General features: G+C 44.9%; 1 protein-coding gene and 1 long non-coding RNA gene across 16 annotated transcripts in view; one reads left to right on the plus strand and one right to left on the minus strand.

Annotated features, from left to right (window-relative positions):
* FGFR2 (fibroblast growth factor receptor 2) overlaps positions 1-17,719 on the minus strand; it is a 107,060-nt gene that overhangs the window by 54,452 nt on the left and 34,889 nt on the right. For all 15 annotated transcript variants that reach the window (NM_001205310.2, XM_010820098.4, XM_059881748.1 and 12 more), the window contains 2 exons: positions 13,337-13,506; positions 825-948 (listed from right to left, as the gene is read on the minus strand). In NM_001205310.2, coding sequence (NP_001192239.1) covers positions 825-948; positions 13,337-13,506 — 294 coding nt within the window. The remainder of the gene's footprint in view (positions 1-824; positions 949-13,336; positions 13,507-17,719) is intronic.
* LOC132343968 (uncharacterized) lies at positions 8,781-13,177 on the plus strand. Its single transcript, XR_009493013.1, has 3 exons — positions 8,781-9,561; positions 11,909-12,303; positions 12,469-13,177. It is a non-coding gene; the product is annotated as an uncharacterized lncRNA (long non-coding RNA).

Genomic DNA, 17,719 nt, shown 5'->3' on the forward strand with positions numbered 1-17,719 from the left:
ATGGCAATGAGCAAAGACGGCTTCTACAAAGAAAAGACCTCAACCCACCATCGCAAAACAAGACACGTCCTTGCTGTAAGTTTATCTATCCTCTAACAACACAGCGAAACCCCCTTTCTTCATCAGTTACAATAAAACCCAGCATAACAGACCAGACTTGAGAAGAAATCTGAGTTTCCAGGACAACAAGCTATGTGGTCTTAAGATATTTCATTAAAAATAGCTTAATTCTCTAAGCATTAAAGTATTCCATCAGCCCATTAAAATAGTTCTCTTTTCACAGAAGAAATAGGTTCTAGGAATGGATGTTGAACTTGTGGTGTCTAACGACTTTCTTCTGATGGAACTGAATGGCTCCTTGATATTAACCTTCCTCCAACCAGCTATAAGCTCAGTCATTAAAATACCTTTTCCTTTACTCTTCAGCCAGCATTATACAGTTGACCTTCTTTCAAAAACAATGTTCCCCCATGGCCTAACTGGACCCATTCCCTACACATGCTAACTTTTTTTTTTTTTTTTTTTCAGAGAAATCTCAGCTTCCGGAACATCAGCACATTTCGCATCACATCCACGTCACACAAGAGGATGCTTGGGAACCAAGGGGACCACAATAAATGCATGTAACTCAGCTAATCAGGAAACAGAACGCATGTCAAACGACAGGAGCATCCTTCTCAATGACAGCCTGTATTTAGAAAGAAGGAAAACAAACCAACCCTCCTGAAAGTACAGGGAGAAACAGCGCTCACTTTCACAGCTTCAAATAAGCCAAGCTGCAGCAGGATGGCACATGGCTGGCACTCAGGGAGAAGTAAACTCACCAACAACGTCAAGGTGGTACGTATGATTGATGGACCCGTAATCGTTCTCCACCACGCAGGTATAATTTCCTTTGTCAGACGGGACCACACTTTCCATAATAAGGCTCCAATGCTGGTTTCGTACCTGCAAAGAGGAAAGGCGGTTACTGGACAAGTTTAGTACAGAATACCAGGTGCTGTGCTTTCGTGATTTGAAAAGAAGGTGAGGGAGACAAGGAAGGTAAAGAAGAATCACCCAAATTCTGAAGTTTCCTCATAATAAGGACTCAGACCAGGTGACAAAGGACAACCATGATTATCATCACAGTGAGCATCTGGCAAGCTGGCATTGACATGTTCAGATTTGAGAGGGTGTGGAGGAGGTCGGTCATGTCATGGGCTTGAGGGTTCCTCCAGAAGCTGCCAAGTGGCCAGGGAACGCAACACTAACCCCAGTGTCAGTGTTCCTGGGCAGGTGAGCCTCAGACTGGTCATCCACTGGGAACCCTTAGACTTTATGGCACCAAGGAACCACACAGAGCCAATGCCAGGGATGTGAACATGTACTGGATACCAGGTATTACACTGGGCAAAAAGTTCACTCTGAAAGATGTTACGGGAAAACCCGAACGAACTTTATTGCTAACCCAATATTTCCCTGAGCACTCCTTTCAACCTCAGCAAGTTTAACCTTAACTCCTCCAAGGAACCCACAAGGTAGCTACTGTTACTGTTCCTGAAGCCTTCTGGTTTGAAGACCTCCCAGCACTTTCCGTGCGGCCCTTAGATGCTATTGGGACATCAAGAAGTTTCAGCTAGAAACTCAGATCTGCGCCCCGCCCCATCACTGGGGGTGGCTGAATAAGATGCTACATGTCCCTGAGATATATACTCAGAATTCCAAATATGGGAGCAATGAATCCTTAGGCAACTTAAGGTGTGTATCCATCTGTTTACAAAATCCTTGAGACTTTTCAAAGTTAAGCAGCACGTGAGAAAATAAGTTACTACGATTCTTACCCGAGTTCTGTCAACATGCAAACAGGCTAGATTCTAATGTGCCCACTTTGCTTTTAAAATATTTCAACAGACTCGGGTTTTCAAGCAACTATGATTTTTTCCCCCATATTAAGAACAAAATGCAGATTGCATCATTCAGGCTCACAGCTTTAATAGTTCTCTCCAAATCCATATCATTCTTTAAAGGCATTTTGGACAAGGCATTCTGGGGAAGTGGCAAGAAAAAAATAAAAAGCCAGGGCCTACTCATGTTAACTATTGTTTCAGGAATTCCAACTGACCTTCTGAATGATTCCCTGAGCGCAGCAAGTGTTTTCTGCCTTAATCACATAAAAACCGATAATACCAGCAGAGCCTCTGCAAGCACATGAGTGATTCAAGGAACTAAATTAGCAAAGAAAGAAAATCATCTCATGAATGCTCCATTATACATAACAGGAGGGCAGAGCAGCTGTCCACTTCGAAAAGCAGAGCCAACAGAGGTAAGAGATTAGACGAACACGCTGTAGTACAACTCTCTTCATGTGCAGCACAAGCCACCACGGCAGAGTGCGGTGACTGATCCTGAGTCCAAAAACAAGCGAGCTGGTCATTCATCACTAACAGTCTTAGGAAGCATCATGGGGTGAACGCTGGACTCTACTTCTTAACAGACTACAAGCCCTGCATCAAGACTGAGCTCTGAGCAGTCACTTTGTTTCAGCTACTGCCTGAAGACGACCCCCCCTGTACAACCATGGAGGTTGTTTCAGAGTCTAAGGTCCTAGAGCTGGTGATAGGGCGCTGGTCTCACTGTCACAGGCAAGAAGTCTGGCAGTAAATGAACTTGCAGGCATCAGAGCCACAGTGGAGACAGTCCATTCTCTGTGTTGGGAGAAGATGCATTTTCTGCCCTTGGCTGGACCACAGGCTTTCGGGAGACCCAGAACAAGAGGCTATGCCTCCTCTTAGAAGGGATAAGCACCTTCTCTGAAGCATGCATTAAAGGGATGCTCAGAAAGAGGACAAGATGTAGATGCTAAAATTTTCAGTGCAAGGAGAATTCTCTACCAAAATCCTGGGCCTCAGGGACTCCCCTGCGGCTGCAGGCTCTAAGCATGGAAAGTGCTTGATTTAACTTAGGCCAGACGAGCCCACAGTGAGACCCTCCCTCACCCCCAGCTCTCAGGAATATCAGGAATGGGACTTGCCTGGCCTCTGAGGAACTGGTCACATGCAGAGTAACTCAGGCCCTGACGTCACCAAGCCACGTAATCCAGCGTTTAGCCCTGCTGTAAATATTCAGTTCTTTGAGCCCCCGCTCAAATGTCATGGGCCTAAGCCCTTAATCATGGTTAGTGCCTGTCTCTGGACCCCGTCCAAACTGTCAATGTCTTTCTTGTGCCTGGACCCAGATTTGGCACAGAGCGGATTCCAAATGGAGCTGAACCTGGACTCTGCAGAGAGGGCATGGTCTGCCTCGGCCCAGACGTTAAATCTTGGCATATGCAGCTCGGCATGCCACTGCCTTTTTCTTTTTTTTAACCCCCGGGCATATGGTCAGCCGCAATCTTTCCTCAGGGCTATGGCAGTGCACGTAAGATCCCTCTACAAGGGCATGTTCTCCCATGGATATTTACTTCCTAGAGGTGCACGACAATAATGTTAATAAGTTAACATTTATAAAATGCTTTCACAATGAGAAACACATTTACCAAACAGGGTGTTTCTGCCCTTCCAGAGACCTTGGTACTCAATCAATATTACCCCATACGATGCTGCTAATATTTATTTTCTTACACCATGGCTCCAATATTTGATTCCTTGACTTGCCACCAGTCCCAAATGTTATGAGCTATGGCATTTTCCAAATGGATGCCCTTGGAAACCACCAACAGGGAGACAATTTGACACGTTTGTAGAGGACATCCTACCATTAACTATTAGTTGCTTAATGACAAGCCAAGAGCCTATACAGAGTAACTGTACAAAAATAGGGAAGAGGCAGAAAGGTTTCTGTGCTTTTTAAACAATGTCCTCAGTCGCTTAGTCATGTCTGACTCTTTGCGACTCCATGGACAGTAACCCACCAGGCTTCTCTGTCCAAGGAATTTTTCAGGCAAGAGCACTGGAGCAGGCTACCAGGGGATCTTCTCAACCCAGGGATCAAACCTGCATCTCTTGTGTCGCCTACATTGGCAGGCGGATTCTTTACCACTGAGCCAACAGGGAAGCCACCGTATTAAACTTGATCTTAGCTAGAAGGCCATGACACACACCATTTCCATACCAAGAATCTGAGTAAACCTAAAGAAACTACAAAAATGTATAAGATGTTATCTTCAATATGTTTTTCTCAATTCCCCAGGTTTTGAATGCTCCAGCGTTTCTGCCAATTAGGTCATATGCACATAAACCATCTTTGCATTCCCAGAAGAGGAATGTGAACATCTAATAAACATATGAAAAGATGTTAACCTCATTAAGGAGCAGGGAAATGCAAATTAAAACAATAATGAGACACGGTTACTCACCAGTTGATTAACAAAAATTAGAAAGATCAGTGTCATTGAGCACTTGGTGAGGGTGGAGGGAAACTGACTCATAACAGGAATGAAAGTTGAGAAAAATATTTCTGTAAAATAATTTACTCACACCCATTAAAACAGACATTTTTTGGGGGGACCCTACTTAATTCCACTTCTAGAAACCTTGTCTACACAAAAAACAGCAGAATTACTTCAAAGCACATGACAAAATCATTGCTTCAAGCACAGCTTGTAACAGAAAAAAAACTTGGAACCCACAAGGAGCAGACTCATTCATAATGAGTAGTTTATTCCAGAAGACTAGCATACAGCCACTAAAAAATATGAAGCCTTCTTTTGTCCAGTGCTGGTAAAATATCATTAATAGTTATTGATGAATGAAAACAAGTAGCAATGGCACCCCACTCCAGTGCTCTTGCCTGGAAAATCCCATGGACGGAGAAGACTGGTAGGCTGCAGTCCATGGGGTCGCTGAGAGTCGGGCACGACTGAGCGATTTCACGTTTACTTTTCACTTTATGCATTGGAGAAGGAAATGGCAACCCACTCCAGTGTTCTTGCCTGGAGAATCCCAGGGACAGGGGAGCCTAGTGGGCTGCCGTCTATGGGGTCACACAGAGTCAGACACGACTGAAGTGACTTAGCAGCAGCAGCAGGCTGAATGCAAATGTCTATTTATGACTCCCTTTTGTAAAAAATACAGACACACACACACACCACAGACACCCTTCTAGGTGCATATAGGCCTGAATCTGTAAGCATGACTTATATACAAGGTAAAATAAGAAAGAAAATATACTCAATTGTTAGTAATATATATATAATTAAAGCAATGGGATTAAAAGTGTTTACACTTTTCTCATTCTCACTTTTTAAATTTAAACATAAATCCCCCATGCACACAACAGAAAATGTGAACGAAAACTCTAGGCGAGGAGTTGCCCTGCGGCAGATCCACTGCACAAGTGGCTCTCTCGCAGACCGACCTCAAGAGCCCGGGAGAATCGAAATCCTGCATCAACCAGTACATGCACAATTCCTTCTTTTCATTCCTGCCTGTGGCTAAATCTTTGTGGAATTCATCAGTATTTTTCATCTGCCAAGGAACAAAAGGAGAGAGCATGGGGTTTCAGAGTTAATGTTCACTAAAGACTTTTAAAAATAACATTTCAATACTAGAACCAAGTCGACTTAGCTAACAGCCTACACTCTCTGACTCGCCATCCAAAAACTAGACCCACAAACATTCCATACCCTGTCATCGCAAAGACAAAAGGTGGCCCAGGCAGGTTTTTTTTTCCTTTTCGAAATTCCTCTGTTACCTAAAGCCTCTGAGTTGCCTGTTAAACCCCTAGCCTGCAGCTGACAACCGGGAATGTCCATTGAGTTGGGAGGACACCAAAACACCTGGGTGAAAGGTCAAAGATCCAGCTGTCACCTGGATGTTTGCCTTCCACATTGCAAAAAACTCTGGACATTTCTAAATACCCAGGTGTTCAATAACAAGCAGAATAAACACCCAGAAGCTGGACGGAAAGTTGAACTCTGTGCCAAGTTGAGGAATGCAGTGTCCATATGACGATAAATATTCTCACAACTTCCTTCCACCAGCATCAGGGTTCAAACGGGTTCAGATTATAGAGAAGGACAGCCCTCCCTTTTAACTCTGGCCGTCATAAGGTGCCCCATGAACTGTAATTCAACACAGACCAGCTGTCATTAGGACGCACAAAATCTTACTATCCCCTGCCAGACTCCCATTTTCAGCTGGTTCCTGGGGTATTTCAAATCATCTCTCTGGGATGTGTATATATGAACTGAGCTTACCTGTGCCAAGCGCTGGGGCACGTACTGCTGCCTATCACTGGGCAGACGTGAGAGCCAACACCTGTTTAATGCTTAAACACCAAGTTTGCTTTTCAGGTGGTGTCCAGAGAACAGGCTGGGCGGGCGCTGATCTTCTGGAACCTGTGGCAGAAACTCTTCCCTCTACTCAGTAAGCAATGGATCTCTTTGGAGGAGACAGGAAGGGAATATAAAATGCAAGCCTGTTCTCTTAGATGTCTATTCCCTAAAAATGCCCAGAAAGGTGCTCTGAGGACAGACTGCCAGTGGGGTATCCACTGCCTTTTGAACTTAACTCTTTAAAAATTTCAAGGCCCTCCTTGAAAAGCTAAACACAGAATCACCATATGATCCAGCAATTCCATTCCCAGGTATGCACCCAAAGGAATTCAAAGCAAGGGCTCAAACAGACACTAGTACCCTGATGTTCACAGCAGCAGCAGCAGCAGCAATAGCCAAAAGGTGGAGACAACCCAAGTGCCATTAACAGATGAACGAATAAACAAAACGTGGTCTTATCCATATAATGGAGTATTATCCAGCTGTCCTTATAAAAGAATGAAGTCATGATTCACGCTACAACATGGATGAACCCTGAACACAAAAGTGAAATAAACCAGACACGAAAGGACAAATTTCCTATGATTCCACTCATATGAGATACCTAGACAGGCGAATTCAGAAATAGAAAGTAGGTGAGAAGTTACCAGGGCCTGGGGAAAGGAGGAACAGGGAATTAATACTTAATGGATACAGAGTTTCTATTCTAGGGGATGAAAAAGTTTTGGAAAAGAAATGACAAATTTTATGCCACGCTTTTACCACACACACACCAAAAAAAAAAAAAAACACCTCCCAGGTCATGGAAACTGGAAGAACAGCATCATATCATCCCCTAAGCACCCCCGACCCATGGCTTTGCTCTCAACAGTACGCTTTGATTCATCTGGTATTTATGTGCTCCGGGGAAGTTATTACCATCTCTGTTTTTCATTTATCATAACAGTGGTTTTTATTTCATTTTTTTTAACAAGACATGGAACCATGTTTGAAAAAAGCAGTTTAATAAGAGCATGAACTTTGGAGCAAAAATTGCCCGGATCCAAATGGCAGCTCTGCCACCGAGGAGCCATGTGACAAGCCTCATCTGTAAAAGGGGCTGAACAGCTCACCTCTTTGGGCCAGAGAGTGATGCACACAAGGGGCATCCAGAACAGTCGAGACACAAGTGAACAGACCACACATGCCAGCAGATACCAACTACACCTGCTTCTCATCACAGACAGCCTGATCTGAGATGAAAGCAGAAACATCTTAGTTGAAAAAAAAACCTCAGCAAAGTATATAAATATATTACAAAGTCACATTAGTCGTGACTTTTCCAAATAAACATACTTTGGGGTTAAGCATAACATTTAATAACCTAGAAAATGTAAATCTAATCTACCCATCGAAACAACCAGTTCAGTTATGATCATAAGAAAATGATTTTTTTTTAAAGTTGTCTTTTCTTGGACCTGAAATATACTTGGAAACTAATAGTCTATGCTGTACAATGCTTCTCTCTGCCAAGTGGTTCTGTGGAAATTCTAACCTCTTGAATGTCATGGACTCTTGTGCCAATTCCATGGTCATGTTGAGGGAGAGATTTATCCCATGGTCTCTCCATGGGTTTTATGCAGTTGGTGACTCAAAAGATGGTTTTTGAGAACGTTTTTCTCCTCTATGCCTAAATCATTACCTAGGAATGAATTAGGAATGGAGATGGCCTATTATCTCAGCCATCTTCTCATTTTCCTATGTTTAACTGTGACAACTGTCCAGAGCCCTACTAAATATCTGGCCTTAAAGGCAATCTCTTGGGACTTCCCTGGTGGTCCAGTGGCTAAGACTCCACGCTCCCAAGGCAGGGGGTCAGGTATTCGATATCTAGTCAGGGGAACTACATCTCACAAGCCGCAACAAAGATCCCAAGTGCCGCAACAAAGATCCAGCTCAGCCAAATTAATTAATTACATATTTTTTAAAAAGCCATCTCCTTATAAAAAATTTGTGCAGTTATTTAACATGAAAAATGCCTGATGCTACATCATGGCTATGCTACTAAATCACAAGTTTTAGGGCTGGAAAGGATCCAACACGGGAGATTTTCTATCCCAACTTCCCATCTTAAGGACAGATGACGTGAAGTACAGAGCTTAGCCAACTTTTCAGCTGATGTTAAAAAAAGCCCAGGCATCAGCACAATCAGGGAGATGTGGTTTTGCTTCAAGTATGCTTTGTCATTATAAATAAATTAATAACATCCAACCAGCCTTTGCCCACATACTAAGAAAAACAATAATTTGACTCTTAATCACCTAAGAATGGCTCAGCGTGAGTTCTTTGATAATAAGACTGAAACACAGAATACCAGGAGTTTCACGGGCCATTTTAATTAAAATGAGCTTTCTGTCCTGTTTCATAATTTTCTCCGACTTTGCTTTGGTTTTTTGTGTTCCTTTTCCCTTCAGTGGACACATAGGCTTAACGCAGTAGATCAGGGCCAAAGCACCTGACCCATCAACAGGTGGGAAGAGCTAGACAGACAGGTTAGCCACAGGAGCACAGCTGTGGTTTATGGAATGAGATTTATGAAGGAGGGAAAAAAAAAAATCGCAGAAATAACACAATTGCATTTGCAGAAAATTTCAAGTTGCTTTCTAGAAAAAGACATCTTGGAAAAGTTGATACTTTGTTTCTTCATTAAATAAAAGAGCTAATGGGTGGGAATGAGAGGAGAGGTCATTTAGACCAGGTATGCGAGATCTTAGCTTCCCAACTGGGGTTCAAACCCACACCCTCTGCAGTGGAAGGTGAAATCTTAACCAATGGACTGCCAGGGAATCCCAGAGGCACAGTTCTTTCCAAGTGTATGTAGGCAACAAAAAGAACATCAGAGGGAAAGACCACCATCATGACCCTGCTCCCCACTCTGCCCTGTTCAGCCCCATGGGTCTGGAGCTCAGACCAGTGGGAGTGGCCCTCAGGGGAAGGTCAGCTCTGTAACCTTTAGTGACTTCACAATCTGGAGGCCCAAAGACCTGGGATGGGTCTAATATAGCATTAGCAAGGCTTAGACTTTAGGGAACTACATTTTCCCAGGAGATGAGAGAGCTCTGTCTTTTCAAGTCCCAGAAGCCCATGAAGCTCAATAGAATTTCTAGGAGTGCCCAGTATTTTCTAGAATGAATGACCAATTCCATAACTGTTGTGAAAATCCCTTAGGGAATCCAGGCTGACTACCCTTGCAATAATGCGGCAATCTCCAAGGCCAGTCAAAGCCACTGTCCCAGCCCCTTTCTCCAAAGAGAAAACCCATCCAGGTAAGAGATACACCCTCATCAGAGCCAGCCAGCACCCCATGTTCCAAAGGTGGTGGTGGTGGTGTTTTAATCACTAAGTCTTGTCTGACTCTTTTGTGACCCCAATGACTGTAGCCCACCAGGTTCCTCTGTCCATGGGATTTCCCAGGCAAGAACACTGGAGCAGGTTGCCATTTCCTTCCCCAGGGAATCTTCCCAACCCCAGGATCAAACCTGAGTCTCCTCCACTGGCAGATGGATTCTTTACCACTGAGCCACCAGAGAAGCCCAAAGGTGTGGTACTCTCTGCCTTTCCCCCTTTCTGTAGAAAAGCAAAACAGATTTTAGACTTTCGTCCCCATACACTCAAATTCCACTCCTCTTTCACTCCAGAAATGACTCCAACATCAAACAACCAAAATACTTGGGACACCTCTGCCTCTATGAGAAGAGGCTAAAGGTTGCTCATTTTGCTTTTAGAACGTAGCTGCTCTTCATTTCGGAGAAGGCAATGGCACCCCACTCCAAGGAAAATCCCATGGACAGAGGAGACTGGAAGGCTGCAGTCCATGGGGTTGCTAAGAGTTGGGCACGACAGAGTGACTTCATTTTCACTTTTCACTTTCATGCATTGGAGAAAGAAATGGCAACCCACTCCAGTGTTCTTGCCTGGAGAATCCCAGGGACGGGGGAGCCTAGTGGGCTGCCGTCTATGGGGTCGCACAGAGTCGGACATGACTGAAGCGACTTAGCAGCAGCAGCTCTTCATTTAGCGGGATGTTATCATCAATAATCAAAACCAAACAGCACCCGGTGAAAATCAAGCAGCGCTTCCTCATCAGGCACCCTCAGGCTTCCAGCGTGTTTATAATCACTAATTCAGACTTGCAAAAACACTCCTCAGGCAGAATAATGATGTTGGTCCTATTTATTTTGAGAACAGGAATTTCCAGAGGCTCATCGACCCTTTGTACTCTTATCTCCTAGGAAGGAAGTGAGCTAACCACCAGGATTTTGACTACCTTTCTGATACTTAAGCTATATTTAAATAAATCATTGAGGGACTTCCCTGGTGGTCCAGTGGTTAAGACCTTGCCTTCCAATGCAGGAGATGAAGGTTCAGTCCCTGGTTCAGGAGCTATGATCCCACATGCCATGCAGTCAAAAAACCAGAACATAAAACAGAAGGGATATGGTAACAAATCCAATAAATGCTTTGAAAGAATGAAAAAAAAAATTTTAATAATAATTGGAACTGCATCCATTATATTTCCAGAGAACGTCTGGTGGTAAGAACAAGCCTGCATGTGTGTGTGGTCAGTCGCTAAGTCCTGTCTAATGCTTTGTGACCCCATGGACTGCAGCCCACCAGGTTACAAAGCCTGTCCTTTGTCCATGGAATACCCCAAGCAAGAATACTAGACTGGGCCCTCCTCCGGGAGATCTTCCCGACCCAGGGATTGAACCCGAGTCTCCTGCATTGCAGGTGAAGTCTTTACCACTGGTGTCAGCCAGGAAGCCCAAGAACAAGCCCAAGGGCCCAATTTTAGTGGTTTAACCCTTTCTTTACAACCAGCACTGCCTAATGAAATCTGTGTCTGTTCATTCCTTTTTTAAAAAAAAAGCCAACTCCAACCTCACTTTTCCCATCTAAGGATGGAACAAAGAGACAAACCGCCCTTCTGCTATGGCTTCCCCCAAAGAGCAAGTTGTGGAAGACAAGCGGAGTGCGTCCACTCCACGGCTTCAAAGGCATCCGCCTTCCAGCTGATGCACTCCACACAGGAACTGCCCACACGTGCACTTAGAAATGCACTCGGAGGCTTTCCGAATTATCCTCTGGGCTTTTGGCTTCTAGAAAGTCCTCTTTCAGTGTTAAAAGCCATAAACTCTTAGAGATGAAAACACTAAACCCCTTTCAAGATGAGTCACTGGGGATGGTATTACAGGAAAGGGCTCCGGGGCACCTTGGGTGGAGAGAAGCCCTACCTGACCACAGACGTGGTGACACAGGGACTTGTGCGTCATCCAGAGTGATGCTGGTGTGTTGACACAGTGAGAAGGGCACCAGGGAGGGTCCCCTAGGTACCACCTTGCTGCCACCAAGGAATCCTCTCCCACGTGATTCTTAAGGACCTGGCCTGTCAGTCTGTGCACACTCTGTATTACCCACTGCGCAGGTTCCTCCAATGGTCCCGTGATGCTCATGTCTCCTGATATTCATGCCCTGAGTCACCACCTCCCTTGGTGACTTGCTTAATGCAGAAAACAGCTATCAGTGGTGGAATGGCTTGTCCACAATTAGTTTGCAAAGGCTTTGACCTTGGTCTTCCTCATGCTCTCCTCTGTCTTGTCTGTTCTCCCCCAGGAGGCCAGCTGCCATGCTGTGAGCTGCCCTACAGAGAGGCCCACATGGCAAAGAACTAAGGGTGGCCTCCAGCCCATGGCCAGTGAGGAAGTGAGGCCCTAATCCAACAACCTGCAAGGAACTAAACCCTGACAACAACCACGTGAGTGAGTCTGGAAGCAGATTCTTCCCTGTTGATCCTTCAGATAAGAGCCCAGCCTTAACTGAAACCGTAATTACAGTCCCTGTGTTCTTGCCTGGAGAATCCCAGGGACAGAGGAGCCTGGTGGGCTTCCGTCTATGGGGTTGCACAGAGTCGGACACGACTGACGCGACTTGGCAGCAGCAGCAGCAGCAAGAAGCCTTGAGACAGAAGGCCAGCAAAGCCACACCTGGATACCCGGCCCATGGAAGCTGTGAGTGGATAAATGTTGTTAAAGCTACCAGGTCTCGGGGTAATTTGTTACGCAGCAATGGGTTACTGATACACCCACTCATGTTCCAAATGCACTAAAGAATTTCACAGTCAAGTTCCTTAAGTCTTCCTCACATACTAAATTGACAAAGCTCTCCCTTTCCAGGCTAACTGATCTGGAGATCCGACTCTTTCTGAGACAATCTTCCTTCCAGCTTGGCCCAGAATCCTTTTCTGATCTCCTTTATGTTAGTGTCTCAAGGAGCCAACGTCACTGAACATCCACCGGAGAGTACACTCCTCTAATCTCACCCGTATGGGTGGGTGTCCTGATGGCCGGATCTTTATCTGCCTTCCTGCTGGACAAGGAACCCTGATGAGCTAAAGGCTGTGTTTTGCCCAGAGCCTAGGACGGTGCCTGCCACAGAGGGCACTGGATCCATGTCTGCTGAATGGATGAACAGAGGCCTGAAGGGGCATCTTGGGGGAGACGTTGTCAATTTCAACCTCTCCAGTGAATGATGAGACTGAATTTCACCACCTCCTGTAATGGGCTCTTCAGAATCCTTGAGGATGGAGGACAGAGAGATTGCCTCTGTCATCTTGGAAGCATTCTCTCTTAATAAGTAATATTTCATACCCCAGTCTCTCATCCAAGTCCATCCACTATTCACACAATCCTGCTCAAACAGGGCAACTGTACGTCTCAAATTCTGCTCCAGTTTTACAGACCATAAAACATATAGAAAACAGACTCTCAACTTTCGACCCTTCTTTTATTAAACTCTCTTCATATAAAGAACAACACAAACGGGGATTATGATTTAAAATCACATGCAAGTCCGAGGCAACTTTTTTAAAATATCAAACGTGGTAACGATCAATTATGATAATTACTGACTTTTTTAAAAAGAGAATATTCCTTCTATTATTTCCTGCTAACTTCGGACTACTTAAAAAATGAAGAAAAAAAAATTTAAGTAATAGTATTAAGTATTTTTAAACATGTAAGTATTTTACAAGCTTCATTCTACCTTATAGCCTCCAATGCGATGCTCCTGCTTAAATTCCTTCCCGTTTTTCAGCCACCTCATGGTTGGTGTTGGATTCCCCCCAGCTGGACAGCGGAACTTGACAGTGTTGGCTGCTGGGACCGCGTGCAGCCGTTTTTCCATCTTTTCTGTGTTGGTCCAGTATGGTGCTCCTGTTTTGGAAAACGACATTATAATGTACATAGATGGACAGCTGCATCTCCATCAATAAACCCCTAACAGGTTTGTATGTGAACGATCCGACACTTCCAAAACTTTGGGGTAATATTTATCAATACATTAGAGAAACATTTTCTGAAGTCTGATCCAGCTGGCCTCCCAGAAGGTCCCTGGAGATGGGCTGCCTAGAGTTTATTAACAGGGAACTTTTCTTTCCCTTGTACTTGCTGCCAGAATGTAAATTCATGAATGTTTTAAAATGCTACTTTAGACACAAAGCGACAATACATACAGTAAGAACAGCTGAGCTCCCCCCACCCCCAAAAATAAATCATTTTAGATCGCCGCACCTGTGAAATGATCACACGTACAAATAAACAAATTGTGTTCAAAAGCCACATCAACTCATCCGCTGGCGCTTTAACGGGTGATCAATAGTATAGCTTAGCATCTCAACCTGTGCATGTTCAGTCATGTCTTGATTCTTTGAGACCCCATGGACTGTAGCCCGCCAGGCTCCTCTGTCCATGGGATTTTCCAGGCAAGAATACTGGAGTGGGTTTCCATTTCCTTCTCCAGGGGATCTTCCCAACCAAGGAATCAAACCTGAGTTTCTTGTGTCTCCTGCATTGGCAGGCAGATTCTTTACCACTGAGCCAGCTAGGTAGCCCTTTTATTTGCAGACATGGGCCCAAAAGTTCTCACACATTTAATTTATTAATCCTGACAACAATTCAATTATAACCCCTGTTTACAGATGGGGAAACTGAGTCACGGAGCAGTAACCTGCCCGAAGCCACAGAGCTAGGAAGAGGTGCAACCAGGATTTGAGCCAAGGCAGTTTGATTCTAGGGCCCACTGTCTGCCTCCCCGACCTACTCTCATAGCACTGGAATCCATACCTTTAACCTCTCTGACACGCAGGACCAGCATCCGAGACAGACAGCCTCAACTGGAGGCACGCTGCCTCCTTTATCACTGCTCAGGATTTCCACTGACAACATCCTGTATGGCAATTAACTCTTCACACGCATGTTTCTGTCCCAGCAAACATGTAACCAAAATCCCCATATCCCTCTGCCTAAAGCGTCCATCAACAGGGCCTGGAACACCCAAGAACATTCTAGAACACTGAAATTCTAGAAGACTTATCCATAACTGCTTACAAGGGTTAGACTGAGCAACAATTCACACCCCCCACAAACCAGAGGCAGTGTTGGGGGGAAGGGGCTTTGTCTCCAGTATGATTTAGAAATTTCCTCTCCTATTCTGTGGATGGCGCAGCACATTCCTGGCAGGGCACCAGTGCCCTTCACTTAACAGCCAGGCTGTCGTGGTAGAAAGAGGAAGTGGAACAACTGCATTCAGAACACCCACCCCTCTTTGCCTCAACCTTGCTCTTGAAACCTGCTATAAAAGGTGGAGTGAGGGTTTCTTAATGTGCTGTGTCTTCTTTATCCATCTGCTTATCTAAGTGTCAAGGTGGAGGGTGGCGGCGTGGGGAGGTATGGCTGGTATGGACATGATGCTAAGGCACAGCTAAGTGAGGCAGAACTGGTCAGTCTGTGTTCAGAGAGAGAACGCCCAGGGGAGGGTGGGTGGGGAACCCGGGCAGAAGGACCAGAGCCGCGTTCTCGCCTCTGCATCCAGTTGTGTCTGTAATGAGCAGGCAACTTGGTAGCCACTTGACCTGGGGTGTCAAACGCCCATACACACACCGAGTCTTTTTAGGGGGTCCCCAGGGAGTACTCAATTTCTATTTATCACAGGTCTCCCAGGGCCTGGCGTATCCCGAAACAATTTCAATCATCTTTCATTGGAAAAGCTTCTACTTGGCAAAGTCCATCCACAGCCACTGAAAAAGAAAGCGTTAAGAGCACAAAATAAATAATGAGCTTTGTCGCCACACAAAGACTTTTACAAAGCTGACCTAAATGAAAGGCATACCTCCTGCTGTCAGGTGTCTGCATTCGTGTCATCTGTTTAAGTAAACACAATAGCCTATTCATATGAATTAGCTAAATATTAATGGAGTCACTCTTTCAGATACCATCAATTACAGCTGCCCTGATCCTATGGAATGTCTTTTCTTTTTTTTATATAAAAGAAATCAACAGATACGTGCTGTGTACCATTAGGCACGGTTTCCCTGTTCCCTGGGTTAAAAAGCAGACTGAGCTTTAGGCACTAGGAAAATTGCTCTGTTCCTCTCTCACAGGGCTAAGCTGTGGGTGAGTCTGCAACCTGCCCGGGGCGGGGATCACCCACACCACATGGGCACCTATGGTTGTAGCCTGTGGCAACAGTACATTGGCAGTGAGCACCTTCCACTTGGCGCCGGAGTAATGATTTAAGGACAAGAGTGAAAGAATTTTGCTGGAACTTCTGGCAGGTAGCCACTTTCCTGGGGTGAAATTTCAATCATCAAAACTGCACCTATAAAACCTGCTCGTGCAAAACAGACATGGCCGTGTTTCTCTTCTAAAGGCTCAGAGATCACAGGTGAGTGGGGCACCATGAAATCTAATCAACAAAGTAGAAGCCAACCGCCTACATGACCACCACTGGAAACCTGAATTCACGACATCTGCTCTCCCTGAGGAACTGTAAAACTTGACTCAACAGAAACAGCCAAGGTTTCGAGGTTCCCTGAGTAGCAGCAATGGGTCACCACCAACCCCCATCCAACCCCACTCTGGGTGATAACATCACACAGGCATGATGTGCTTTTGTGAAGAGGCCTTCCTTCAAGGTGTCCAGCTCACAGATTTTATTAAGGGTGTGATGCTGGAGGGGAGGGGCTATTTTAGTGTTTTACAACGGCTCTTTCTGAAACAAACTAGCTTTGCAAAACTTGAAGAATCTGGAAGGTCTAGAAAAATAATTACAGGAATAGCTCTGCTGTGCTTCCAGCATCAGTGTCCTCTGCAAACTCTTCCTGTCTTCAGTGTTTCCCACTGTGTGTGCAGTGTCGGACACGTGGACATGCCAGGGCCCCCACTCCATAAACTACAACGCAGCTGGAGAGAAACAGGGACCGGCCCATGAAAAACCTCCTCTCCCTAAGGAGGCCTTCTTCCATCCAAGGCGGTGAACAGCATGAACAACTTCCATTCGCGGGAGGAATTCATTAACGAATTAATGATCTACAAAGGCAGAGACAGCTCTAGCACTCGGTGGGCACTCAGTATCGATGGCCAAGGCCACAACATGTTGCCTGAAAGAAGTGTATGGTCTCCACTTTGTAAACCTTCCCTGGAATAATCTTAGCGATCTATTTAGTGGAGAAGGAATTGTGGTACAAACCCCTGATGACATAAACATGGATCATACCTAAATCAGAAGTAAAGAAGTTGACCTAGACATAGGTATGGCCCTTTCTGCTCTGACACGCTCAAATCTTCTGATGTAGTATGTAGCAAAAGTATGACATTCTTTTAGTCATTAAAAACTAATGATGATCAACTTAAAGGGACAGTCAGACCCAGCCAAAATAAATAAGTACAATCTCATCCTCAAGGCATACTACTCATTATCATCTTCTACACTGAAACAGATATTGTATGTTAGTAACGATGCCAAGGAAGTACAACTTTAACACAGAGAAGCCTCTTCACATGTGTCTGGTGAAGCAGACTCATAACCCCACAGAAATGTCCCTCAAAGTTCCCTCCACACAGCCTTTCTTAACCCCCTTCATCCCACCAGTAAAGACGCCCTCCTCCTGCTCTGGGCCCCCATTGTCTCAGTTATGTGCATGTTTCCATGCCCAGGGCATTTCTATACTGAAATATATCCCTTTCAATGTCTGCTGACCAGCAAGAGTGGATCACCTGGAGGTTACAGCTTAAGTCATCTTCAGACGATGGAACAGACACTCCAGTGTTTACTGAATGGATGGATGGATAAATGGATGGATGGACACCAGATGGACAACTGTTCAAAGCTTGAGCTATAAAATGAGGGCGTTGAACTGAAAGTTCTGATAAGGCCCTTCCCGGTTCTAACATTCTTTTCAGGTATCCGTCTATATCCTACACAGATACTGAATCTGTCAGCAAATGGTGGGATCAGAGGCTTTGTTTTGACCCTGTGACTTAAACCTAAGGAAAAAACATGGACTGCTGAGCCTGCTCCCACAAAAACTCATGTATCTCCACTCTAACATCTAAGGTTTATGGTGTTCTCTCTCTTTCTCAAACCAAA

The sequence above is a fragment of the Bos taurus genome, chromosome 26, assembly GCF_002263795.3.
Source record: "Bos taurus isolate L1 Dominette 01449 registration number 42190680 breed Hereford chromosome 26, ARS-UCD2.0, whole genome shotgun sequence".
NCBI lineage: Eukaryota > Metazoa > Chordata > Mammalia > Artiodactyla > Bovidae > Bos > Bos taurus.